At 45.8% G+C, this 27,558-nt stretch overlaps 1 protein-coding gene across 1 annotated transcript in view; it reads right to left on the reverse strand.

Annotated features, from left to right (window-relative positions):
• Nucleotides 1-1,262: 1,262 nt before the first annotated feature.
• The window catches only part of TCERG1L (transcription elongation regulator 1 like), a 58,142-nt gene continuing 31,846 nt past the window's right edge, over nucleotides 1,263-27,558 (reverse strand). The window contains 9 exon segments of the mRNA XM_050337528.1: nucleotides 1,263-2,213; nucleotides 3,659-3,777; nucleotides 5,811-5,900; nucleotides 8,849-8,984; nucleotides 11,402-11,471; nucleotides 16,693-16,847; nucleotides 18,093-18,181; nucleotides 19,280-19,374; nucleotides 23,580-23,705. Of these exon segments, the coding sequence (XP_050193485.1) occupies nucleotides 2,057-2,213; nucleotides 3,659-3,777; nucleotides 5,811-5,900; nucleotides 8,849-8,984; nucleotides 11,402-11,471; nucleotides 16,693-16,847; nucleotides 18,093-18,181; nucleotides 19,280-19,374; nucleotides 23,580-23,705 (1,037 nt within the window). The 3' untranslated portion in view covers nucleotides 1,263-2,056.

A 27,558-nucleotide genomic window follows, 5' to 3' on the forward strand; every position in this document is an offset into this window, starting at 1 on the left:
TTTTCACCTTTGATTTTTCCTCCTCTATATCTTGTTTTCAGCCAAATATAATCCTGCTAAGGATGCAAACACACAAATTGCTCTTCAAACAGACTTACTCAAACAAAGTGATTATTTGGATTTTATTGGCATGCGAAGCCAAAATGCAACGAGCTCCAGCCTCTGGCAGCCCCTTCCACCTCAATTTAGTTTGAATTACAACATCCTTAATTTCTAGTGTCCTGTTCATAGGGGAGGCAAAAGCAGAGCTCCCTCTGGAAATGTACCCTCTGCTCAACTCCTGTTCATTCTTCTTCCCAAGGATCCAACCAACTATAAATAAATCTGCTCTACGTGTCCTGGGGGGGTTTCCGGGCTGTTGGTTGAACTGGAGACCATGAAAACCACTAAATGCGCCAAACTTTTCTGACTCCAAAACTGAAAAAGAGAAGATATCCAACCCTCCTCCAAGGCACTTATCTGGGCAGAAGAACATCCAGAAGATCCATCGCAGATGGGAAATTATGGAGCAAGCACAGGAAGACACAGAGCAATGGGAGACTCCAACAGGAAGCGAGGAAATCAGGACCTGGACAAACATTTTTTCCCAATATCCCACCTAACTCTGCCCCCTGGCAGTGGGAAGCCATTCCCCCTTGTCCTGGCAGTCTTTGAATTATTCAGAGTTAGTTTTCCAAGGCATTAGCAAATACCCTTTATCTCCTTAATTATAAAAATATGTAGCACACACATAAAGAATAATTCCTGTTAGCTGGAGAAAACATCCCCCTCATTCCAAGCAAGCAAAAATCTATGGATCTGAGGAGTAATGCCTTAAAAATTAGGTCAACTGAGAAGAAAGTGATGATCACAGAGAGAGTGTCTTTGAACTAGCACAAAGGCAGAGATACCCTGATGTCCAGCAGGGCTGTGCTGGTTTAATCCAGCCATGAATCCTATCTGTGTGGCCAGAGTGACTCTTTTGCTCCCAGTATCCTCAGAACTCTGATGGATCCCAGTGGAATTTGCACACGAACCCTGAGTGGGGCTCCTCCCACTCCTCTGGTTTTCCATCTCTCCAGTGAAAACCACAAGATTTTACTCATAATTTCACAGAAACACAGAATATCCTGATTTGGAAGGGACCCACAAGGATCATCCAGTCCAGTTTCTGGCCCTGCACAGCTCCAGCAACCCCACCAAACATTCCTTGAGCTCTGGCAAAGGAACTATTCAAACAGTCCGGAAACTTAAACCCCCTAAAAATTGGCTTAACATACATATTAATTAAAAAAGTTAAATATTTATTTATACAAATATGATGAGAAAAATCTCATGCAGACTTTTCACAGACAGTAACAGAACCCAGACGGGGATGGCTTTACAAAACTTGGTTTTGGGGACGTTGAGGGAGAAGTGTCGCTCTCGCCCGCCCGGAGCACCGGTCACAGGGGGTGGGAAGTTCTGAGAGAGTTTTCCTATGGGACATATGCCAAGATTTTCACACTCTTCACCAATATTAACAATTAATATCTGATTACTACTACTCAGAGGACTGGACAGAGACGTATGAGCAGTGGGGAATGGATTCCTGTGACCACCAGACCTCCACACACTGGGAATGCAGAAAGTTGCCAAAAGGTTGCTTGAGATAATTCCCCTAATGATGAAAATACCTTGAGATGGTTATGGATGGCATCTGCTTCTGCTTAATTATAAACCTGCACTGGATTCATAATTTGTGTATATTACAAGTAATTTGCATAATTAAAACAATTAAGGGATTGACATATCATGGCAATTAGAAATGCATCAAACTCTGGATGTTGTACAAAAGAGAGCTTCAATATGAAACATTAATTCTTTGAGAACAAAATATCCTTCAGATTCCTGCAGAACAGCCTTCACAAATCCCAGAGATGGTCAAGAAACTCTATTTAGAGCAAGTTTTTTCCCTGGGAAACCCACTCATTGTCGTGCTGTTGAACACTGAACCCTGACCTCCTTCTCCTTCAAGTTCCTCCCTGCGGTCACAGCCTGGGCTCCCTCGTGTCTTTATTGCCAGTTTCAGGAGTTCTTATCTCATTTTCCGTAGCCTTATCCTGTTTTCTTTGTCCCTCTTTTTGAGAATAAGTATGAACTGATTGAAAAAATGCTCCTGGTCCTTCTTCTTCTGGACAAGGCGGAACCGCTGGTCTCGGCCGTGTTTCTCCGCGAATTCCTTAAATGTTGTCCTGCAGGAAACAGAGAGGTTTTAGAGCCAGGACTTGGCCAAGCCACTCTCAGGCTCTTCGACCTGGATCTCAGTTTGTCACACAGACACCAAGAACGAGGGGTGTTCTGGGAATATTTGACAGGAGTGTGATGGTGAAGGAAAGCAGGACAATGCCAGAACCACTCGACCTTTGGACACACAGACCTCCCTGCAGCGGCTAAGGTTCATTTTTTATGGAAAAATGGGGTGATAGTTGGCACTACGGGCATTGCTGAATCTCTAACGCGTCATTCACAAACCAGTGACAAGGGATTTTTTATTTTAACTCCTGGATGTTTTACATTACACTCTCCTAGCAGCATTTTCTCCCTTATTTTCCTTTCAGGCTGCACTCCCAGCATGATGTTTTCATTTTATAGGAAAGAGTTGTGATTTATTTATCTCGCTGTGTACCTAATCCAAGCCAGAGACTACTGGAGGCAAACAAGCGTCCTCCCTGCTGTGTCAAAACTATTCACAGGTTAAATGTTCCCTGTCCTGTCGGCCAGGACAGTTTTTCCCTTGCAGGCTGGAAGTATCATTGCCGGAACCAGCTTTTAAGTGCTACATTACCCCCAGAATATTCCCAGTTTTGTTCCAAAATCCTTCTTATAATAATATTAATTATTATTATTATCTCCATCCAGCCCCACATGCTGTTTGTATCTACATGTCTTGGCAGGTTTTGCTGTGTAATTAATTACCTGCCTATTTTAGTAGAGAAAACAATAATTTTTTGCTTCCAACTATATATTTATGAGATATAAACACTTATTTTCATGTAATTTACACATAAAAAGCACTGCCCTAAGCACTGTGTTTGCTATACATTTGCTAGGTTTGGACCATCACTCGAAAAACAAGGTAAAAAAATTAATTACACATGGGGCACTTTATTCTAAGTTAATAACAGAATTAAAGAATGGTTTGGGTTGGGAGAGACCTTAGAGATCATCTTGTTCCAACCCCCTGCCATAGGTAGGGACAGTTTGTACTAATTTAATGGCATGGCATTAACAGCAAATTTGTTACATTATATTTCTCTTCCATCAAAAACCAAACCTAAATAGAATTTATGACTAATTCCACCTGTATGTGTAATATAAATGAGATTTAACATTCAGGGACTGATTTTATGTGATTAATATGTATGTGTGTGGGTTCTACAACCACAGCATACATATAAATATAAAATAAATATGTTATGCAAAATATTACACATTCTGAATGAGAGGGGGAGAGAGGGAACGTTTCCTCTCCCAATACTTTGAGGAAATATAGTAAAATATTAGGAAAGAAACATCAGCACAGCATTGGAAGAGCTTGTTATGAAGAGTTAAGCTCAGTGTTCCAGCACTCTGGGCTGATAAGCTCAGCCTAAATGAGAAATCTTATCTCCCCAAGCCCTCCAAAGGCAATGCCCACCTTGGTGACAACTTGGATTCTTCCAGAAGCTTTTTAAATTCTTCTTTGGCCAACAACAGTTTGTTTTTCTTCTCTTTGTACTCCTCTCTGATCCGGGTCTTGACAAACTGCTCAAAGATCTTGCCAAGAAAGGGAATAAGACACAGAGTTATGAACAAAGCCTTTGTGCTGCTGGGGCCTGGCCCAAGAGCTGCCAATCCCAGGGACTGCAGTTCTTATCTGCTTGGGGTTCCTGCAGCACTGACTGTGCATTCCCACAAAGGAAGGAACTGGGAAAAGGCACAGTTTGGAGAGATAACATCTCCATCCAAACATCAAATGCAACACAAATCAAAATCTCCCAGCTCCAGTGCCTTACTCGCATTTTCATGCCTCCAGCACTAGTTTTGTGCCCCTGTCCAACTGCCTGCAGGCCTTTAGTTTGAATCTTGCCTCATTCCCAGCTGGCTGGAATTCCTGAAAATGTCTGTTATACCAAACAGCAACATTCTGTAGGTTATCCCGAAAAAACCCTGAAGATCTTTCAAACACCATGAGTTTACACCTGATCCTCCACGCACCCAAAAGCTTTAACGTCTTAGGAATGAGCAACAACCTTCCTCTAATAGTATTTGGCAGCCAAACAGGTGGCAGGACACATAACATCAGGACTTTTGATGTCTTCAAAAGGACTTAGGGAGCTCACTATGTTACAAAATTCTGCCAACGACTTTAATCCCATTTTTAATCCCCAAACCCTGGCTGGTTTCATGCTCTAAACACTGTAACACACTAAGCTGTTCAACAAAAGGAGCTGCTCCTCAAAATTCCCGGAGTTTTCCATAGTCGCCATCCTTCTCATCACAAATGACACACATTAGACATGAAATCCATGAGTTCCTCCCCAGCCATGAGTATGCTCAGGGGCAAATCCACATCCCAGGAAAGCTGAAGTAACCAAACTACAACTGGGATTTTGGAGGAACGTGGAAAAGGGAAGGAATAGCAATGAGAAACTATTAAAAGATGGTAATGAAAGAATTACTAAAAGAACCCCAAGGAATCTAAATGCAGTTGAGTAAAGATGGAAAAAATGGAACTAACAGGTAACACTGGTTTTGCTTTTCTTTCCTTCCTTCCTTCATCCCTTTACCTTCTATCTCCCTTATTCTCTCCTTCCCTCCCTCTTCCCTTTCATTTTGAGCCACTTTTCCCCTCTCACTGAATTTCCACCATTCCCAAAGCCTGCAACAGTTGCTCTTGAGGCCACAGTCACCAAGTCAGTAAATGAAGATGGATGTGCCCAGTCCCTCAGTAAATATCTACAGGAAGCTCTCTGGAGAACCAGGGGACAATATGGAATAGGAAAAAGTCCATTTTTCATCGTGTTCACTTAAAAAATGGACAATTCCATATTCAAAATTCTTCCTTCTCCAGGATGACAAAAGACTTCTAAGGAAGAGCAATAACTACAGGACAGAAGTCCTCACCTTCACTGCAACATCCTTGCATCTCTCCCAAATTTTTTAGATTAAACTGAAGACTTCTGGATCCCTTGTGATAATTAACACCCAAATTATCAAGGAAGCAAAACATCCACATCCCTTTGCATCACCAGGAAAACCCAAAACTGTAAAACAGGCACCAGCACAACACAGGGCTGTGCCCATTTATTTCCAAATCCAGCAGTAAATCCTGCCAAACTCATAGAAAACGTACTAAATAATAAAAATGAAGTAGTCTCTCTTCAATATTTAAATAATTCAGGGTAGGAACGTTACCTTATGGCCATTTCCTTCTCTCCAGCCCAGTTTCCCAGGCTCAGGAGTTGTTCCTACAACCCAAGAGACTGGAGCTTGTCTTGTGTTCAGACCTCTCTGTGCCACTTGCTTCTTCAAGGAGACAACACTTAAAAACATGGAATATCCTAAGTTGGAAAGCACCCACAAGGAACATCCAAGTCCAACTCCTGGCCCTGCACAGGACACCCCGACAATCCCAACCTATGCCTGAGGAGCATCACATCCCAATGAGCTGAGCCTAAACCAGGAGTTTCCACAAAGAAATAATAATTTTATGCAATTTTTACCCTCCCAAGGTAATTCCTCTGGTATCCTGGTTAATTTGGGAGATGTTTGAGGCCAGTCAGGAGCCTGGCCAGGGGAACACTCACCTGCTTTCGCTCCTCTGAGTTCAGCAGGAGGTACCGGGGGTCAAACACTATTTTGTGTAATTCTTTCTCCCACGTAGAAAATGCTGAAACCTGCAAAGCACACCAAGAGCTGCACTAAGGAATTTTAATAAGGATGTGGAAGAAGCAAATGTTCCAAGGTAAAGCCAAAGAGGAGCTAACGAGCCCTCGGGAGGACATCTCAGAGCGACTGGAAGGGGAATTTTAATGATTTTGGCAACGCTCTGGTCACCCCCACACCACTGATTTCCTTTAGGATATCTCAATGAGGAGCTGGGAGATGCTCCTTCCATATTTTTGGTGGAAAGAATCTGTAGCAGAAAGGAAAATTCCATTTTATGATCCTGCTTGAAGAACAGAAAAATCAATTCCACCGAAGGAATTATCTCAGCTTTAACTCCAAAACTGAAATTAAGACCCAACTGAGGCACAGACTGAGGAACCACCAGTGAACATCTTCAAAGCACCACATCCCTGCAGCTACAGGAGATGAGGAGATCACATCCTACAGAGGTTCTTCCATCTTCACAAAGTCGTGGAATCACGGAATGGTTTGGGTTGGAGGGGACCTTAAAGCTCATCCAGTTCCACCCACTGCCATTGGCAGGGACACCTTCCACTATTTCAGGACTTTGGGAATTATTTGCTACAGAACAATCTGGAGGAACATAAAATATTCTAATCACTCCATCTAATTACAAAGCAGAGTAAACTCTCTAAAAAAACTAAGTATGTGAAGTATAATTACATAGAGCAATTAACACTCAAACAGGAAAGGTTTGATGAAGCAAAGTGGGTTGAAACGGACTTATTTTCCTCTTAAGAGTGGTCAGAGATTGGAATATTCAAAGTTCAAGCTCCTTTTGGGGATGGAAGGCCATCTCCTCCCAACATCTCCTTTTCTGAGGTCCCCTCCCTGTGCCCACCATGCCCTGAGATTTGGGGGTTCCCCCTTCAAAAGGTTGAGCAGCAGAAATCCCCTTTTGGGGGTATCTTTTATACTCTCTTAGACACTGGATTTGTTCCCAGCACAAAACCCACTTCGAACTCAAAGCCAGTTAAACTCAGACTTTGAGATGGGAAGGTGGGGTTTAGGACACCCAAACCCCCCACCTTTCTCCCCAGGATTAGGAAGGTAAAATCTTGAGGAAAAAATACTGCATGGAACCCTCTGAAAAGCCTTGTTTTGCTGCCAGAATCCCAGCAAGGAGAAGGCTTTCCTAGGAATGCTGTAGAACGTGGATGTTTTGATGCTGGGGCTGGGAGGAAGCCAGAAAGAAGCTTCAGTTTTCTCAGGATTTCGCATAAACTTTTAAACTTCCAAGAGGGTATCAGAGATTATATTTTTACACAGAAAAACTTGCCCCAGACTTCAGAATAGATAGTGCCTTTGTCTTGGAGCAGCACCAAAAATTCCCTCTATTTTTGAAATGTTACAATAAATATTCTTCTGTTGACATAATTTATGTAGGAAGATGCAGAACTACCCTGGCAAACTCCATCTGGTTCAGCTTTTGTAATGCCATCAAGTAACTCCTTGAGAAACAACAGCATGAGGAGAAAATGGCAGGAGATGGCCATTAAATAATCAGATTAAAGCAGCACTAATGCACTCCCTGTGTCTGAAGTGATGCCAAGCAGCTGGTGCTGACCCAGGGCTCATCTGGACATTTAAAAAATGCTCAGGGCAAAAGCCAAATCCCCCCTTATCTCCGCATTTTCAAATCATAGCAATGCAAAACTGTAAAAATTCCCAAATTTCTTAGTTTTATGAGCAAATCTGGCTCTCACACAGAAACACTTGAGGATTCTATTCCTTAGAACATCCCTAATACTTCCAAATATCGCCTTATTAACCCCCAACTTAAACTGTGCCAGTAGAAGTCTCGACCAGGGTTCATTTATGGCCCTTCTGCATTTTTATGCATAAATAACAAAATGCATTAATAAAGCAGGGCTGGCGTGGAGATAATTTACTGCTGAGCTGCTGAAGCTCTAATTATGCACCTTTAAAGCTGCTGATTACCAAGGATAAATTTTATAGGCTTTACTGCCTAACAACAGACACCTTGGGTTTTATTTTGTTACAGAAATGACATTATCTTTATAGAACACATATTGAGTTATCTTTAGAGAACACAGATTGCAGAGGGTTAGAGGGAGGGAGGAAAACTGCACACACTGCTCATTATAAACCCTCCTTGTCCCTGTTCAGCCCTGAGCATCCGGTGTTCCTGCAGCTCAGCCTCAGCTGGAACATCTCCAGAACATCCTTTTCTAGGGATCTGGATAAGCATTAATGGCTTTACACTGCCAGAGGGTGGGTTAGATGGGATATTGGGAAGGAATTCTTCCCTGTGAGGCCCTGGCACAGGTTGCCCAGAGAAGCTGTGGCTGCCCCATCCCTGGAAGTGTCCAAGGCCATGTTGGACAGGGCTTGGAGCAATCTGGGATAGTGGAAGGGGTGGGACTGGATGAGCTTTATGTCCCTTCCCACGCAAACCACTCTGTGATTCCATGATTCTATTATTTTGGATGGCCAGTAAGTGAATTTAGCTTCCAAACTCTGCTGGAATCACTGGAATTTGTGGTGATGAATAAATCACAAAAAATAAAGCAAATAAAGCAAATATAAAATAAAATAAAGCAAAAGCCCTTGCCAGGACAAGCCTTCCAGGTGATGTACAAGACACATCATTTGCTCTTTGGGATGGTGCATGGCCACAGTCCTCCATGATCTGCTGAGCCACTGCCCTGTGCTGGAAGAGCTGCTGCCCCTGGTTATCTCTGGGTCTGTCTCCAGGAATTTCTTTGGGAAGGGCTTCAGTCCTGCATGGCAGCGTTTGGCAGTGGGAGAAAAGGCACAGAAAGTGTCCCAAACCAACAGGGTCGTGGAGAGAAACTCCCTCTCACCAATTCTCCACTTGGCTGCTGAGCCATAGCCATGAAATGACTTCTGCATCGTCCTGGCTGGTGCCCTGGCTGAGAGATGGGATGTCAGGAATGGAGCAGTTCCTTACCCCCCTCTCCAGCAGCATGTCTCGGAAGTGGGTGATCCTCTCCTCCAGGGGAGGGGTGATCTGGGGGGCAGATGTCTCCTCATTCCTCTCCTCCACTCCAGCCCTCTCCAGGCCAGCAGCTTGGGAATCTTCTGTTCTTTAACAAGGCAAGATAGAAAAGAGTTCAGCAATTGTGAGCCCGGGAGGGGATTTTAATCCTCCCCAGAACATCCTTGAGGATCCGGGAGCGGACGCTGATGGATGAGAAGTTCCCCCAACCTGCAGCTGGTTATTAAACCCTGGGCTTTGTGGGACCTGTGAGGGACCTCTGGCAGCTCCTTATGTGGAAGGATGGTCCATCAGGGACATCAGAGGGACTCAGCAGCCAAACATTACATGATAATTCCAGCTACAGCAAAGTGACAGCTTTAAATAAACCTTGCCAAGGAGCACAGACTTTGAAGGACTGAAAAGACTCATCTTGGTTTATTTTTTTTCCACCTGTTTTTGTGGCCTCTAACTTGACAGTCAATACTCATCTTTATTTTATGTTCCTGTGCACCCCAGGAGCTCATTCCTAAAGGAAGTAATCCAGGAACACCCTGAGTTCACAAAACTTGCCAGAGGGTCTGTGTTTATTTTGGCAGCCTTTTCCAGGATTGCATCTGATTGGAATAGATAGGTGTTCCTGAGAAATCACTTCCTACACACTGTCTGAGTGCCTTTGTCCACAATACCCCTGGATAAAGCAGGGGGGCAAGACCGTGGGGGGTTCATTGCTGGGAGGGATATTTTATCATGGAATCACGGAATCATTACAGTTGGAAAAGACCTCCAGGATCTTCAAGTTTCAACCGTAAAGTCACAGCACCATGAGAGTGATGGTCCCCTCAGGTGCAGCCCATCATAACCAGTGTCATCAGCTGTTTCACACAGGATAAATATCCCCTCCTGGAGCATCCAACCCGGGATCCTCAAAAAAAAAAAAAGGATGTGGAGCTGCTGGAGCAATTCTAGAGAGACCACAGAGATGCTCTAAGGGCTGGAGCCCCTCTGCTCTGGAGACAGGTTAGGAGAGCTGAGGGTGTTCACCTGGAGAAGAGAAGGCTCCAGGGAGACCTTAGAGCCCCTTCTAGAGCCTAAAGGGGCTCCAGGAGAGCTGGAGACGGACTTGGGACAAGGTCCTGGAGGAACAGGACAAGGGAGAAAGGCTTCCCAGTGCCAGAGGGCAAGGTTAGATGGGATACTGGGAAGGAATTGTTGGCTGTGAGGATGGTGAGGCCCTGGCACAGGTTGCCCAGAGAAGCTGTGGCTGCCCCATCCCTGGAAGTGTCCAAGACCAGGTTGGACGGGGCTGGGAGCAACCTGGGAGAGTGGAAGGTGTCCCTGCCCACAGCAGGGGTGGGACTGGGTGGGCTTTAAGGTCCCTTCCAACCCAACCTGTTCTATGACTCAATTTAAGTTCAGCACAAATTCAGGCTCTTTCTGGAAAGACCAGGAAGCTTTAAACCATCACAAGGTTCAAGTGAGGGTAATTCAAGGAAGGTGATTTGATTTTTAGCCTCCTACTAAACATGACTGCATTTTCTACTGATGCAACTTTCACCACTACAGGATATTACTCAGTTTGAAATTTCAACAAGAGAACAATTTGGTTTACTTCCAATCAGAGGAATTTGATCATTGTGTAACTTGAGCTCTGGCCCATTATCCTCCTACAAACAATTACATTCCACTTGACATTCATCCCAAAACGGTGCTGCATCACCAGTGAGCTGAGAGGGACCACACTGGTGCCCTCCACAGAATGGCAACGAGTGTGATATCAAAATAGCAAATTTCATTTGGTGACATCACCCATGAAAGGCCCAATCCAATTTCTACTACACACAAAGAGCTTTGTCCAGCCAGAACTGAGGGAAGCACATCCCACTGCTCCCCCAGCCAAGCACCAGGACAGCTCCTCTGTCCTTCAGCCCTCACACAAGTGAAAATGATGCTGTAAATCACACTGATTTTTTTTTTCTTATGCCAAAAAAAAGACAATAAAAAATTTAATTTAGCAAATATACAACAATCTGCACACCAAACTCCATGACTGCCTGCTCAGAAGGACACAGGCCATGGATCTTGGAAGCCTGAATGTCTCAAAATTGCTTCTTCAATTGTTTTTTCATGAGAATTTGAAGCACAAATGGTAATAAAGGTCAATAACAGCAACACCTCAGGCTACTTCTGAGCCTGGAAACCTAAGACCAGGGGAACAAACTCTGTTTCCCTTCAATAAAGACAAAGCTTTTATCCAACGTCTTTGAAATAACTTGAAACATCCTTGCAGTCTTTTGTTTAACCATTTCAAAGGAAAAGCTACTCAGACAAAAATGGATGATGTCCATGGGAAACAGAGATTGCAGAGCAACCTGGAGTCTGATGAGGACTGGATACCCACAGAATGACTCCTATAACTTAGTGGTGCAGTTATCCACACAGAAAAACTGTGTTTTCTTTGCCCTCCTTCCTACCAAACATTCCCTTCCCACCATTACACACAGACAAGCAAACTTCAGAACTTACTTATTTCTCTTAGTTTTGATGTTGAGATCATCGTTTTCATCCCCTGGGCAAGAACTAACACACTTGTCTGCTAAAAAGAAAGAAATCATTATTAGATTGGAACCAGAGAGATGGGAATACAAGTTCCTCCCGTTGACCTTTCACTCCTTGTCTTTGCTGCTCAGGTATTTAGTGGTTTTCACTCCCCACAGAGTTGTTTTAAGAAAATACTACATATTTTATCAGATCCCCGGAATTGCTTCATCCAAAGGGAAGGGAGAGCAATAAACTGATCATTTTCATTCAGCAAAATCACTCATTTTTCATTCGTGACACTATTGGTTTCAATCTTGTTATCGTTTCACCTGATCCTCCCTCCTCCCTTCCCTTAAAAATGCAACTGCAAAGACATTCCTGCAAAATCATTTCCGTGCTGGCAGCCTGAGGGATTCACTAGAGGGAAGTCCCCCAGAACATCTCCCCTTAGCCCATTTTTCTGTCTTATATAAAGAAATATACCCCTGCTTTCCCAGGAATACAAGCACCAGTGTGGCAAGGCTGTGGAGACACCAACAGCCTCCACACTCCTGATGTTGGGAATAACTCCAAGGCAACATCACTCCTCTGGACTGAGCTGGACACACGTCCTTGAAGGACTCGAGGGTTGGATTTTCACTCATAAAGCACATGTTTACTTCTGAAATATTTTCTTTTCATCCACATAGGCTGCAGTTTTCATCCAAATTCCACTGGACAGAGCACCAGGAGCCACGACCATCCAGTGCTTGGTTTGTGCTGCGACTCTTCCATCCCAAACACGTTGGCTGAGAAATATAAATATCAGACTGCAAGGGGTTCACTTGGGAATATCAGAACCACCAACCTCAGCCCTTTTGGATTAGCCTGGTAATGAACTTGTCTTGCTCTTTAGAAAACTACAAAAAAAAAATAAATTAAAGGCAAATATAAAATTGAACTGAGGTTATGGAGAGGAAAGGTTTGAATAACTTGAAATGGTAGGATCTGAGCTCACTGAAACCCCATAGAACTACGAGAATTCTGCTGGAAAATGGGTCCAGTCTTTGTACCAGTGAAGGAAACAGAAATTTGGTCATTTATTTCTGGTTTCAATTTAAGAGTCTTGCTCTGAGCTCAGTTTGGTTCCCTATTTGAAGGAAATTACATGTTTATTTGTGTTCTTCCAGCAAATGTTAATTTCTATTTAAATTCAGTGCTCAAAGGAACAATAAAAAGCAAAGAGCAGCTGTGACTTTGCGGCATGAAAAGATCAGGAGCAGGGACCCCATGAGGAGGAAAAACATGACAGGCGCCAAAGGACACTCTATTTAAAACCCTAAAGGATAATAAGGAGAAAGGGATGGAATTCCAAAATAAGGAGAGATTGATCTCAACATTCCTGACAACAAATTAGCATTATGACAACATAAGTGAATTGAATAATGTTTTAAATAAACATAAAATTATTAGGTCATAAATTACCTCTTCTCAATAAATTCTTCTTTGAAAGAAGAATTAAAACCCAATTAAGAACACAAACAAATAGGAAAACCAACCTGTGAAGTCAGAAGGTGGAATGTAACACAACAGAGAGATTATAGAGCTATTAATCAGGAGCTGGACATCCTGCAAAGGCAGCAGTAGTGTTAATTTAATGAATTCTGAGGATAAGAATATGAAATGAGACTATTTGGTGGTGCTTTCCAGAAGAGCTGGGTGACTGGGCAAGGACAATCCTGTTCCTACCAAATTTAGGGACGTGGGTCAGTGCTGGCCTTGGCAGTGCTGGGGGAATGGTTGGACTCACTGGTCCCAGAGGGCTTTTCCAACCTCAGTAATTCTGTGATTCTATGAAAGAAAAGGAAAATCCCCCTCCTGCACTTGTCACCTGCCATGGGAGCCCTTCCAGAGCTGGCTCAAGGATGTTGTGGGAAGGTCACACACTCTGAACCCTGATGGGATGTTCTTTTAGTAAAACAAGTGGGGGGGAGTCCAACCAAGGCAGCAGAGCCTTTCCCATTCCACATTTCCACAGGACAAGAGAAACCCCCTGGTGATGACAAATTATGTCAATTTCTCCAGATACTTCAAGAAGAACTCACGTTTTAAATCATTTTATGACAAGATCTCTCACAGCTCTCTGAAAGGGAGGTAGCATTTTAAAGTTTTACCATGAAGAATCTGTGAACCGGGTAATAAACCCCAATCTTAGCTACCACTGAGTCCTCAGGTAAAGGAACTCCGACACAAAACATCCCAGCTTCAGAGTTTGATTCCATCTGACCATTCCTATCACACCTCAGGTTCCCCCCCAGAGAGCAAGGACAGACCAAATCCTTTTCACTTTGCCACATGACTGACTGCCAGGACAAATGGGACAGAATTCCAGGCAATACATTACTGACACCTCAGTGCAATGGAAAACTCAGGAAAACACGACAAATGGTGTCTGTGCTCTCACTCAGGAATCCACTGAATCACATCACACCCCTGGACCTCTGTGAGTTGCAAACCCACTGTGCAGGGAAGAGGCAACCAAGCACAAAATGCAGTAATTGATGTAAAGCTTTGAGGAAGAACATCCCTTGACAGGGATCCTTCCACAGACTCACAAAGCCGAGCACTGCCCCAGTCTGTTGGTCTGTTGAGCTTAGTGCTGATTAATTAAATCTCTCGGCTAATCCCAGCCTTGTCAGGAATTCTGGTTCATTTTCCAGCACAAAGAGGAAACACCAGCATTTACCAGGCCCTTGTCAATCCCTTGCTCCCATGCAAAACTCTGATTTGCAGTTTTGGAGTTTCCTGTCAGCCCAGGAGCTCCTCTGTGATAGGGACAGGCTTCAGATTTTTGTCTGAACGTGAAAGGGTCCAAAATATTTGTTGGAATTGAGTAAATGGAACCATCACTGGTAGATTCTGCCAACTATATTCAAGGCCAGGTTGGACAGGGCTTGGAGCAACCTGGGATAGTGGAAGGTGTCCCTGCCCATGGCAGGGGGTGGAATGAGATGAGCTTTAAGGTCCCCTTCCAACCCAGGCCATCCTGTGATTGCATGATCCTATAATGTCCATTTTCTTCTAATTAGCTGAAAAAATTTCCTCAGCCTGAACAGCCAGACAAACCACAGGAGGAGCTGAAGGAAGAGGAGGAGATAAAAAAAGATCCATTTGCTCTGGGGCACAGAAGGAGCTGCCCCTCCTCTCCAATCCCACGGGATGGCCTGATGGGAACCATCAGTGAGGAGCCACGTCCATGAGAACAAACACTTGGGGTAGGTGGAGTAACTGATAAATGAGTAATTTTTCATTTATGCCCAAATTACAAATGCACTTGATCTTTCAGCAGAGATAACCCAGAGCACCCCGTGAACAACTTCACTTGACAACTTGTTTTCCATGCCTTTGATCTGAAGGCTCTAATTAAAACTCAGCAGCAGCCACTCAGCTCAATAAATTTGGGAACCATTGTTGGGAATGCACAGCTCATTTGTGTTATTTATTTACTCCAGATTACAATGTAAGAGAAGTGGGAACAAATAATCCCTTTCACCTCAGCAGCCAATATATACTAATTATAACCAGCCTGGCTCAAGCATCAAGTAAGGCCCAATTATATCAAGGAATATTAGGACAATTAGCAACAATGAAAATCATGGCCATAAAAACACTGGTGCATGAGTCAAGTCTTCGTGGGACATAGAGATAATAAATGAAAAGGATGGATCACACAGCAAAAACAGACTTTTGAAGTGGGATGTACCAACCATGACTTCAGACCCTCCTGTTAATTAATTACAGACCATGAATGATGATATAGACCATGAACAATGACCCTCAGTTTTGTCTCTGGCCATTGTTCCTCCTTGTCAGGAATCAATAATAAAAAGCATATGCTATCTTTTTCTCCTAAAGAATGAATTTTAGCTGTAATTCCAAAGTGTATCTGCTGAAGTTCTTCAAGTCATATACAAAACTTTATATAAATACATATACAGGCATCTGCAGATTGAAATTGATATTGAAAAATGTAATTACACCCTTTGTTGATAAGGACACACCAACAGAAAACAGCCTTTGTGGCTGTTTTCCTGCTCATACTGCTGACACAAATCCTGGTTATCACTCCCTTTCACCCCCTGCAGACACAGGGGTTAATTGGGAGCTGTGGCCCTGGTTCAAAGCCAACACCCAGCCCTGCTGGGCTGAGGGGACCAGGCAGGTCCCCTCATCAGACTGGCAGCGCCACCCTACTTTAGTTATAAAAACTACACTTTAAAACAATTACTAAAGTCTCACTTTTCCCCCCTCCATCTTTCTAGGTCTCACCACTAAAGAACAACCAGCAACTGAGGGATAATGACTATTCCTTCTCCCAAAAAACATAGAACATTAGGGAATTCCAAGCAGCTAATCAAGACCAGGAGCTTTTCCAGTGACTGCCATGACTCAGTGTCCCCCCCCCCAGTAAGGGCAGGTCTTATGGACCCTGCTTCCAATAAAGCCAATGTGAAGCCTCAGGAAATAAAAGGACCACTGCCATGGGAAGGAACAACTCCCAGGAAGAGGGAGTCCATTAAATTGGTGAAGCAATCTTTGGAGAGAAATGTGGTGGAACAAGCTATGGAGCCACCATGGAAACAGCAAGCACAGGCTGGCACACTGGGCTGCTCCTGGACTGGCAGCAGTATGACAACACCTGGATGGAGCAAATAAGGTATGGAGAGCAGGAAAGAAGCTGGAGCATGGGATTGGAAAGTCCAGCTGGGAAAACCCTCCCTTCAGGACTCCCAGGTGATCAGAAGGTGCCTGGCAGAGCCACGGTTAGATGGCAGCACCCGCCTTTCCACCAAACCCTTCAGCATTCAGAGATTTCCTCCTGGGATTTTCCCCCCTCTACAAGTCGGTTGGATAATCATTAGCTCTGGAGTATCTGCCTCAGTGCAGGAGCTGAGTGATGTGTTGGTAATCCTCTCCTAACGTACATCTTGGAACTCAGGGCAATAAAACACACAGACAGAGTCTTCTGAGATGTATTTTATACCTCAAAGATTCATCTCATATAAGGAGCCACCTGCTCCTTCCCTGCCAGTAATGAGAACACTCAGTCCCCAGCTCAGCATTCCAGTGAAAACAAGGATTCTGCAATAAACAGCAATTTTCCTGCAATACTTCACATTGAATCTCCAAAGGAAACCCGCTCTGATTATGGCTACCAAGCCTCCACCAAGCACGTTCAGCGCCCAGGCTTCCCTGGACACGGGAGTTTAGAGGCCAATAATCCCGGAATGAGTTACCTGGAGCAGCCTCCAGCTTGCGCTTGTGCGGGGGGTCCTCGAGCAGCCGGTTGATGTCCCCGCGGTGCCGCAGGTCCAGCGGCTTCTCCCACACCGAGAGCTGCATGGAGGGGTTGAAGAAGAACACCCTGTCATCTCCAGTCCACACCACACACCTGTGCCAGGAGATAAACCGGCTTTAGACCAGGTCAGACACACCCACGAGCAAAACATTCCCCCCCAGCTGGGTATCGCATCTGCATGGCCATGCCTGGTGACACCCGCCGGGACTGCCCTCTGCCTGTGCCCTGCCAGCTCACCCCAACACCATCTCTCTCCTTACCAACACAGCATCACAGAAATGGTTGAAAGAGCACACACCACCTCTCCAAGAAGCAGTAGGGGAAATCCTATCCCAGAAGGGAGAAAGAAGCAAGCTCACTGTGTGCCCACAGCAAGAGCAGCCCCAGGAAAAGAGGTTTCCTGACCCAAAGCCATGGCTGAGAGCAGCAGTGGCAGGAGCCTCAACCATGGGACAGGGACAAGGACATAACCTTGATGCCACAGGCCAGGGCTCTGCTCACTGCTGGCAGGTGGCCGTGGGAGCCTTTTCCACTGTGCTGGTGCGAGGAGGTGCAATCACAGCATTCCTGGGCCATCCTCTTGGTATCCCAAAGGCATCCCAGCCAGCTCCCACCTGCTCTGGACAGTTCTTCCCAACTGGACAGGTCCCTCCACTACTCATCACTGCCCCAAAGCTTCAGGTTGATTTTTTAGGGCTGTTTCAAATCTGACAGGTGTGACCAAGCGCAGTCTCAGGCCTTGGCCAGGTAAGAGATGCACGGCAGCAGTTCAGCTCTTTGTCCTGACATTCATTTGGAATCAGCCAAGACAATATGAAAATAAGTATTGCACCATCCTTAATAGACATTCGAAATCCGGGAGCTGTACTTCCCTAAATTTATATGTAAATAAACAAACAGAATTTCCATCTCAAGCTGGCGCTTTCTGAATCACAATGAGAACTAACAAACACTGGCTTACACACACACACTGATAGGAGGGAAATGTTTGTGTCTCTGAAGCATAAATATCTGGAAGAAACAAATCTTATAATTAGACGCTCAGCTGCTTAATTGTTATTAAAAGTAGGGAATAAAGCCGGTTAAAAAATGGTCTGGTCTGGGTAAAAGAGTCCAAACTGGAGAAGTGCTCCACCACTGCAGAGTATGAAAATAATCTGACACACACCCTGTGCACCACAGGTAAGACATCCCACCAAAGTGATTGCACAAACCCAGCTGTGCCTTCAGCCAGAAAGACAGCCCATGGGAGTTTTGTCTTTCCCACTAACACAATGTTTGGGAAGGGAATGGCACTGAGGAACAGCCTCTATCACTCTGACCCTTCCCTCTGCTCACCATGGTGACCCCGGCACGGGGGTGGAGGCCACGGGCTTATTGCCATTGGCTGCGCTGTCACCCTCAGCCACCAGTTTAAAGGAATGACCCTGGAAAGGCAGACAGAGATGAGTTAACAAATAAAGCCTGTGCAAGGACTGTTACTGCTGTACAAATCACCCCTTTAACCTGGAGTGGATTCCCCTTAGGGCCATTATCCCACGAGTGGCTTTATGAAGAACCGGCTGCCTCGGGAATAGCCCAGATAAACGGGAATGATAAAAATGTCACCCCACTTCCAGCAGTATAAATGAAAAAGCAGCCAATGTGCTCCTGTCCATGCCAATGGCTCCCCTGGGAGAGCAGGGATTACTCTGTGTATGGCACTAACAAGGAGAGAATGAGCCCAGGGAGCCCCAGGTGCCCCAAAGGGCCCAGCTCCTTGTGGCCATCGTGCTGCTCCTGCTTCCTGACTTCCAAAAGGCAAAACAACAGGGGGTGGAGGGGACCCAGCTGCACTCTTGCCCCCATCAAATGGCACAGAAATATTTGGAGCTGCTGGAGTGAGTCCAGAGGGGGCTGCAGAGATGCTCTGAGGGCTGGAGTCCCTCTGCTCTGGAGACAGGTTAGGAGAGCTGGGGGTGTTCACCTGGAGAAGAGAAGGCTCCAGGGAGAACTGAGAGCCCCTTCTAGAGCCTAAAGGGGCTCCAAGAGAGCTGGAGAGGGACTTTGGGCAAGGGTCTGGAGGGACAAGACAAAGAGGAATGGCTTCCACTGTCAGAGGGCAGGGATAGATGAGATATTGGGAAGGAATTGTTGGCTGTGAGGGTGGGGAGGCCCTGGCACAGGTTGCTCAGAGAAGCTGTGGCTGCCCCATCTCTGGAAGTGTCCAAGGCCAGGTTGGACGGGGCTTGGAGCAACCTGGGATAGGGGAAGGGGTCCCTGCCTATGGCAGGGGGTAGAACTGGATGGGCTTTAAAGTCCCTTCCAACACAAACCATTCATGGGGAGCAAACCAGCTGCAAGGGTCTCTCTCCTAACACTCTGACACTCAGAGCTCCTACAAAACACCAAGGTAAATTAAGACCACGGCTCTTCAAAATCAGCTGCAGGAAATGATTGTGTGTCGCCAGCACAGCCCCACACCCTGACTCCAGTTTGTGCAGTTCAGTGGTTTAAAGAGGTTTTTAAGAAGCTCCAGCACAGACCTTGTCGCTGTCACTGTCCACAGGGACACTCTTCCTGTCCGTGTGCAGGATCAGGGTCGGGGGGCAGGAGGATCTGCTTGATTCTTTGCCATGATCTGTGGGGAGAAAGCATTTTATTTAATATTAAATGAACTCGCAACAAGCCAAAACTAGTGAACAAAAAACAAACCACTCCCTACAGCTCTGAGCCCCCTCTCTCCACCTCCTCCTTCTCACTCAGCCCTTTATTCACTCACACACCTTCCAAATGCCACCTCTTATTGGGAATCATTCACAGACCTTAGAAAGAGGCTTTTACTGCACTGAGCTTTGTGCCCTGCTCTCCCCGAACCCACAGCTGTTTCTCATGGGACATCCTGAGGGACATGGGTTTGTGGGGGGCTTGGTGGTGTTTGGTTAATGGTTGGGCTCAATCTCAGAGGGTTTTTCCAACAGAAATAATTCCCTGATTCGATGATCCTTTTCTCCCTGGGGACCACAAGCCCCCTGGGAACAGTAGCCCTCTCCCCTGTGGGGTTTGGGGCTGGCCACCCCCTCTCCTCCCAGCCCAGAGATCCTGGTGTGACCTTCCTGTGCTCCAGGATAATCTCCATAGGAACCACCAATAAATGCTGGATTGCATTTCCACTGGAAGCAGTACAAGAACACTTTCCTCTCCTTTCCAGACTCTTGTCTCCATCCTGAAATCCTAAACACCAGAAGTTTCTGCTGCTACAAAATGTTTCCAGAACAGAGAGGCCTTAAGGGACCCCAGGGAAAGGCAAAAAGGTAGCAGGTATGAGACACAGACCCAACAATCAGAAAAAAAAGTATTCACAGTAAGACATATTAAAAAATATGTTATTTTCTTAATTGTGGAGGGCTTTTTGTCTTCTCATCCTCTTAAAACACATATTTGACTCTGCGTCACCTGGAATATTTCAGAATAATAAAAACTTACATCCATGTCATTTTGCTCAGATGATTACTTACTCAGTTTTTATGGGAAGAGAAAAAGAAGATTTATAAACCAGAGCAATTAATTTCCACATTAAAGGAGCCAGGAGTAGGGAGCAGCTAATACATATCAAAGAGGGCTCTAAATTCATCTTCCTTCCCTCGGTATCTGGTAATCAGGAATCAAAGCTTTACAATGTCCACCTCTGCCTTCTCCTGCCTGGCCTTTGGAAAGGGGAAGGGCTTCCCAGGAGTGTGCTCAGAAAGGTCTGGGACACTGGAGGGGTAACACGGGGACCTGTCCAACCTGGCCTTGGACACTTCCAGGGATGGGGCAGCCACAGCTTCTCTGGGCAACCTGTGCCAGGGCCCCACCACCCTCACAGGAAATATATGAGTGTCAGTTGGGAGATTTAAGCAAACTAAAACAGGAGAGAGACCCTAATCACGCTCCAGGAGCTCTGGTTTGACGCACGGGAAGGTACAACACGGTGTAACTGCTTTTGTCTCTGCTTCCCCTGCCCTGCTCGTTAGTAAATGAAGCTGAGGATGAAGCCCAGAGCAGGGAGGGGCTGGTGTGGGCAGCTCTCCCACAGCAACAGCCACTCTCAGTCCTCTTTGAACCTCACACACCCTCCTGGAGGAGACACTGCAAATGCCCCAGGCAATCTCTTCTTCCATCTCTTCTTCCATCTCTTTTTTGCAGCTGTGAAAAGCTACCTCACAGCATCCCCAGAGCCCCAGGGACAGTCTTGGGTGCTGCAGCTTTTGCTGCACACGTGGGTGAGCTTCTGCAGCAGGCAGCTCCTAAGGCATTCACATGGGAAACACAACGTTTGGAACAGTCAGCACATAGAAAAGAAGATGGAAATAAAAAAAAATTAAAAAAAAAGGAAAATAAAATAACAAAGGAGAGTCCTGACAGTCCCTGTGCACTGCAGGAGTCATTTAGTTTTATGTCTACAGTTGAACACTGAATGTTTTTCCTAAGTATAATGTAAAGAGAGAAATAATCCGAGCTCCTGCCTCCCTCCTCAAGCTCAGGAATCCCCAGTGGGCTCAGGACAGGAGCACCAACCCCATGGGCTGTGCCATGGGGGGACCCCGAGCCCCCAAACAGCACAGAGGAGGGGGAGTGTGGTCCATCCACTACCCCACAAACCCTCTGTGCTTCCCATGGAGGACATCACGCAGGCCCCTGTTAGGACTTTTTCCATCATTACAGATCTCCCCTCCTCTGCCCATGCTGGGGAAGAACATCCAGCACAACCTGTGTTCACCCTCCACTGCCAACTGGGAATGTCTCTGCTCAGCTTTACTTGTTTCTCATTAAATAACCTTTTCTTCCCCTTCTTTTTCACTTAAGTGCATAAACTAAACTGCAGCCTGACAATTCAGGCACGACAATATCTTTCCAATCCCGTTTTATTCCCTTAAACCCAGCGGTGTGATCATCACCCCTTTGCTGTGCAGCTGCCCAAGGATGTGCTGCAGACAGAGGATGAAATACCTGATCAAAGAGGCTTCTCCTGCTCCACGGCAGGTACAGAGACATGAATAATTCACAGTGTGAAAAGGAAAGGTGAAGCAGCAAAACTACCTTGGGTAAATCACAGAGGATGTCGGTGTGTGATCATAAACAGCTGATTAAAAGCAGAATTAGAGAGGGAGGGGAAGAGGGAAGGTTGATTCATGGCACGAGGAGCTGTGGACAAGACATAATAAAAATTTGCTTTGCAAAGGTATGTAGAGGCCAAACCACCATTAATCTCAAAAGAAGTTTAAAGTTCTGATTCCAAATGCTTCTGAGAATTGGATTTACTTAAGTGCACACATGTGAACACTCTGGGTTTTATCATCCTCCAGCATCTCCACAGGTAAGTTCTGTCTCTCCTCATAACCCTTATGCTCTGGTTTTTGAGATTGGCCTAAAAACCCTCCCTGACTGGTGCCCATCTCCTCCTCTGCTGGTTCTCACTCAATCCCAGTGTGGGATTTCAGTGCTGGCTACACCAGCCAGGGCCATGCCCTGCTCCCAGTGGCACTTCACCCCATCACCACAGTTTCAGGGGCAGATCCCACTCCATCTCCTGCCTGCACACGGTATTTTCCACTGTCACTGGTGTCTGTTTGCTGCTCTCACCAGTTTTGCTGTGCCCTACAAACACTCCTTTCCCCTCTTAGAACAAGTCTCTTCGAGCTGAGCTTTTCTCCATCCTGCAGCAATCATTTCTCACCCTCCCCTTTATTGTTCTGGAGATTTGTAATGGGAACAGTACAATAACAAGGACAAATTCTTTGTTGGTGTGGAGTTCAAGGACAAACTCATTTCATGGTTGGATTTTCCAGGCACAGACCCAGCACTGCCCAAGAGGTGCTGTTTGTCACTGCCCTGAAAATCATAAAATCACAGAGTTTGAGTTGGGAGGGACCTCAAAGCCCATCCAGTCCCATCCCCTGCCATGGGCAGGGACACCTTCCACTATCCCAGGTTGCTCCAAGCCCCGTCCAACCTGGCTTTGAACACTTCCAGGGATGGGGAGTCACAACCTCTTTGGACAACAAAGTCTAATCCTTAGGGGTGAACGATCAGATAAGTTATTCCTGAACTGATCCCTAGAGTAATTTCTGGTAAACACTCATTTGTTTTTTCCATGGAAGAGGGCTGGGAAGGTGCACTCATGGCCCTGCGGTGCCACAAAGCTAGCAAGTGTGGCTGGATCCTCCTCTGTGGCTGCGTGGCCCCAGCTCAGGCAGAGGAATCACCTCTTCAACCCCATTGCAGCACCTCCCCTGCAGTAACAGAGCTCCAGCCTTCACACCGACAGCACTGCGAGAGGAATGTCCCGTTGTTAGGAATGATTTTCCCAATTTCCTGGCAAAATCTGATGGTGATTTGAGTGTACATGAATCTGAACAAAGCCATGAGACTTCCTCCAGCCTTTGCAGACAGCACTGCCTCTTCTCTCACAACACACACACATTTAAATGGCAGTAAATAAACCTGGTTTATCACACGGTGCAGCACAAAGAGCCCTTGGAGGGTTTGGCCAACGATGCCTCGTGGAGCAATTACCCCAAAAATGAGCACATTGTCACTGCAGGGCTGTGGAAACCACCAGTGCAGGACAGGGAAAGCCCAAGATGTGTATCAGCATATTCAAAGCTACAGCCAATTGCTGGAGTGAGGAAACACGACCCAAAACACACAGAGTACACTCCAAAATTAACCAAAGCAAATGCCATCAAACTGGAGGAGATTCATTGAGGGCCCCCATCCCTGCGCAGCACAGGTAGGTTGGGAGGACACAAATACACACCATGTGCTTCAGCCACCATTCCAGGACATGGAAACACAACCCACCTGTCAGTGCCTGGTCCATGAGGTTGGTGGCCATGAACGTCACAGCCGGCGCGGACACCGCGGTGACGCGGGTGACTTGAGCTGGCATCAAGGGACCCACGTGGGCATCCAGCCTGGAGCCAGAACCTGTGTGCAAACCATAAGGAAACCCATGCTTAACCTGTAAAAAAAAAACGCCTTTAAAAAAAAACACCTCAGTTTGTTTCCCAGTTGTATTTCCCAGAACATTTCTTTCAGCACATGAGGCCACGGGCTGGTGGTGAACACGGGGGTGCTGCACCGGTGGTCCCCCCATGGCACGTGGAGACCTTAGAGAGCCTTTCCAACCTCAATGATTCTACGAATTAATCTCCTGCTGAACACTTCCCCCTACACCCACTTGCATGGTTAAAACAAGAGGGTTTATGTTTAGCTCAATTCCTGCTCCAGCCTGCTCACCAGTTCTCAAACAACAAGCATTGCCAGAAATTTGAAATTAATGAAAGAAAACATGGCCCTCAATATAAGAATTTGCATGGATAGATTAATGCCTTCAGAGCAGATTACAGCAAGACCAGTTTTCTTATTTTAAATAACACATCTCTGGTTTCTACTGTTACTCTTCACAGACTCTTTGTGTCCCACTCTATCCATAGGAAATGATTTTGCCAATAATTTAAAACTGCAGCTTTATCCAGGGAACCACAGTCTGCTCAGACAGGGCCCAAAGCAGAAAATCACTAATGTGCTCATGTACATTATTCATGGTAAATCAGTAACCCAGGTTTGCTGATAGAACTGTTCTAATTAAATCAGGCTACTCAGTCCTGGAGAATTCATGGCTGTTGCCAAATTTAAGGTCAAACCTGGGGTATTAATTTCCCCTTAATTACACACAAAACCATTTTCCCGAAACCGAGAATCCCATGTAAAACCCCCACACAACCTCATCTCCTCTCAGCTGTAAGTTCAGGTGTCCCATTAGCAGTTCCATGTCCCATTAGATAGTTCCATAGCACTATCCACCACTTCCAAACTGAACTATCAGTGCAGACATACCCTTACTTTAAGGCAGGCTCTGGGAAGAATGTATTTCCCAAGCACAGTCCAAGCTGCCAGATTTACTGACCCTTCATTTCACTAACTCTTCATGGGCTATCAAATAGTTCTCATCCCAACTTCTCTGCATTTAGGAATTATATGGATAATTTCTGAAACCTCCACTCATAAAAACTCAAACACTTCAAACCCCTTCAATGATTTGTGTTTCTAAAATCCCAGGTGCCAAAGCACAACATTAAACACAACTCTCACCAACACAGAACTATGGAATCCCAAACTGGTTTGTATTTAAGAGGGCCTTAGAGACGAGGTACTTGCAAGCTCTTCCATGGTCAGGGACACCTTCCACTAGCCCAGGTTGCTCCAAGCCCCGGCCAACCTGGCCTTGGAAGCTCCCAGGGATAGGGTAGCCACAGCTTCTCTGAGCAACCTGTGCCAGGGCCTCCCCACCCTCCCAGGGGAGACCTGCAGGACTTCCTTGGGATAGGGGGAGCTGCAGGATAAACATCAGGAAATGAAACATTTCATTATTTCCCTTCTTTTTTCCCCCAACATCAAGTCAGGATAAAGAAATCCTTGCAAGACACGATCGACAGCACAATAAAGAAATTCCCCTGGACAGTGCTGTGATAAATGGAATCCAGACTTGCTTGGAAGAAAGAATGGTAAATAAAGCATTTAGGGAAGAGGAGCAGGTCAGTGGGATGTTTGTTGTGCTCCCTACAGCACCACAGTGTGACTGGAGGCACTTGTACCTCGGCCACCTCTAACAAGAACTGAACCATTTTCCAGCTCGAGCCCATGTTCAGACCTCAGGCAATGACAGTTCCTTAGTTCTGCTTCTGTCAAAGCCCCTGGCAAAACCATTACCTTTCATGAGCTCTCTGGATATCAGGGAACGCTGAGGAGCCAGCAATTCCAACTCTGGAGTCAAAGGTGCCTCTAATTACACAGCACAACAGCAGAGCCCCAGTAGCCCCTGAGCAGGACACACACGTGAACACATGGAAATTCTGGTTTCCACATCCTTGGAGACCCTTTCCATCCGCACCTTAGATGTACACTCCTACACAATTAATTCCAGGAATAATATTTTATAGAGCAAGAGGGTTTGGGGTTTCTTCGGCTTTTCAAATTAATTTTAATGACAACAAGAAGGAGGCTCTAATCCTGTTGATTTCGGAAGTACCAGAGTCAGATTAAAATAGAATTTCACCATCTCGTGCTGGTGGGGTTTGTGCACATGAATGACCTGTTATCTACAACAATATCCTTGGAAAAGGTTATGCAGCTGTGGCTGCCCCATCCCTGGAAGTGTCCAAGGCCAGGCTGGACAGGGCTTGGAGCAACCTAGGATAGTGGAAGGTGTCCCTGCCCATGGCAGGAGGTGGCACTGGACGAGCTTTAAGGTGCCTTCCAGCCCAAACCAGTCTGGGATTCTATGAATTCTCTACACCCAAAATTGGAATAATTTTCATAACATGCATAATTATCTCCCTGTAATTCCACACACACATTTGAGCTGAGCTCTGCTCATTCTCCTACCACGGTTTATGCTGCCTGTTGAAATGTGACTTGCCATTATATAATTTCAGCTGCTTCTTTATGTTGATTTATTACCAAATCCAAACACAATATCAGTGCATCTTTTGATGTGATGGAAGCAATTATCCCACAGCTTCCACCCGCATCACAGTCAAGTATATACATCCATATACATATATATACTTATTTCATACATGCAGATCGAGTTCAACTGCTTATTTTAATTATAAGTGCTGCTCACCAAATAAGCTGGAATGATTTAAGGCAATCTTAACCTTTAAGGAATAAATATTTATGCTTTATAGCTCTTTGAGCTCATAAAGAGCAGCCTTTGCAATAGATGGTTTTGGAATACAAATAAACTCTGGATTGAGTTGAATGTCACAATGCAATATCAGCTTCTGGCCTGAACTGAACATAACCTGGGCTGGAATTACACCCCAATATGAAGCCACACTCTGAGTGTTTTAGGATTAAATTTAGGCAAATTTTACTCTAAAACAATCCTGTGGAGTGGGAGGGAAGATAAGAGTGCTCTTCCCTATGAAGTTTTGGATTACTGCAGAGTCAGGGAGGCCTGACGAGCAAACCAAGTGTTCAGAGAACATCTGCCCCTTTTTGAGATTATTTCAGTTCATTTTCCTGCGTTTTACTAACACAGAGCAACCCACATCTCCTTTAACTGCAAGGACACCACAAGGACAAGGGAGGACAAAGGCACAGGAGTGAAAGGTTCAGAAAGCTAAAGATCCTCTTGCAAGTGAAACAGTGCCCTGATTTGCATCCCTGATGAGACAGTGTTCATTGTCACGTAGGATGGTGGAATGCAGAGGGTTCAGGGTCTCCACAGACTCCCCCTCAGCTGCTGGTCCCCTTGGCCACTCTGCCCAGCCCCACCTCAGCCACGGCTGGGCATATTCAGGGGTGGAGCAGAAGGATCCCACTGGGCACAGCTCCATCCCCAGAGCTGCTCCCCCAGCTCAACAAATTCTTCCCCATGGAGAGTGAGGGACCCAGCCAAGGGGCCGCCCAGGCACCTGCAGTCCCAGGCAATGTTCCCTCTTGTCCTGTCCCTTGTTCCCTGAGAGAAGAGCCTGACCCCCACCTACAACTTCATTTCAAGTAGTTCTAGAGAGTGACATGGTCACCCCTGAGTCTCCTCCAGGCAACAGCCTCTGGCTGCTCCCAGCCAGTCCCACCAAACCACAGCACAGCCACCCACCCAGGAGCGGATCAGGATTCAGCACCAGTGATGGCCCAGCCTGAGCCACCATCCTGAGCCACCATCCTGCTCAGCAGTGAGAAAAAAGCCAAGGTTTTAATTTAAAAAAATGTTTTTCACATGCTCCAAATCACCCCTGTTTCATTCACCTTTTCCATCTTTTCTCCCCTT

The sequence above is a fragment of the Myiozetetes cayanensis genome, unplaced genomic scaffold (genome assembly GCF_022539395.1).
Source record: "Myiozetetes cayanensis isolate MyiCay16 unplaced genomic scaffold, myiCay2020 scf10, whole genome shotgun sequence".
In the NCBI taxonomy this organism is placed as follows: domain Eukaryota; kingdom Metazoa; phylum Chordata; class Aves; order Passeriformes; family Tyrannidae; genus Myiozetetes; species Myiozetetes cayanensis.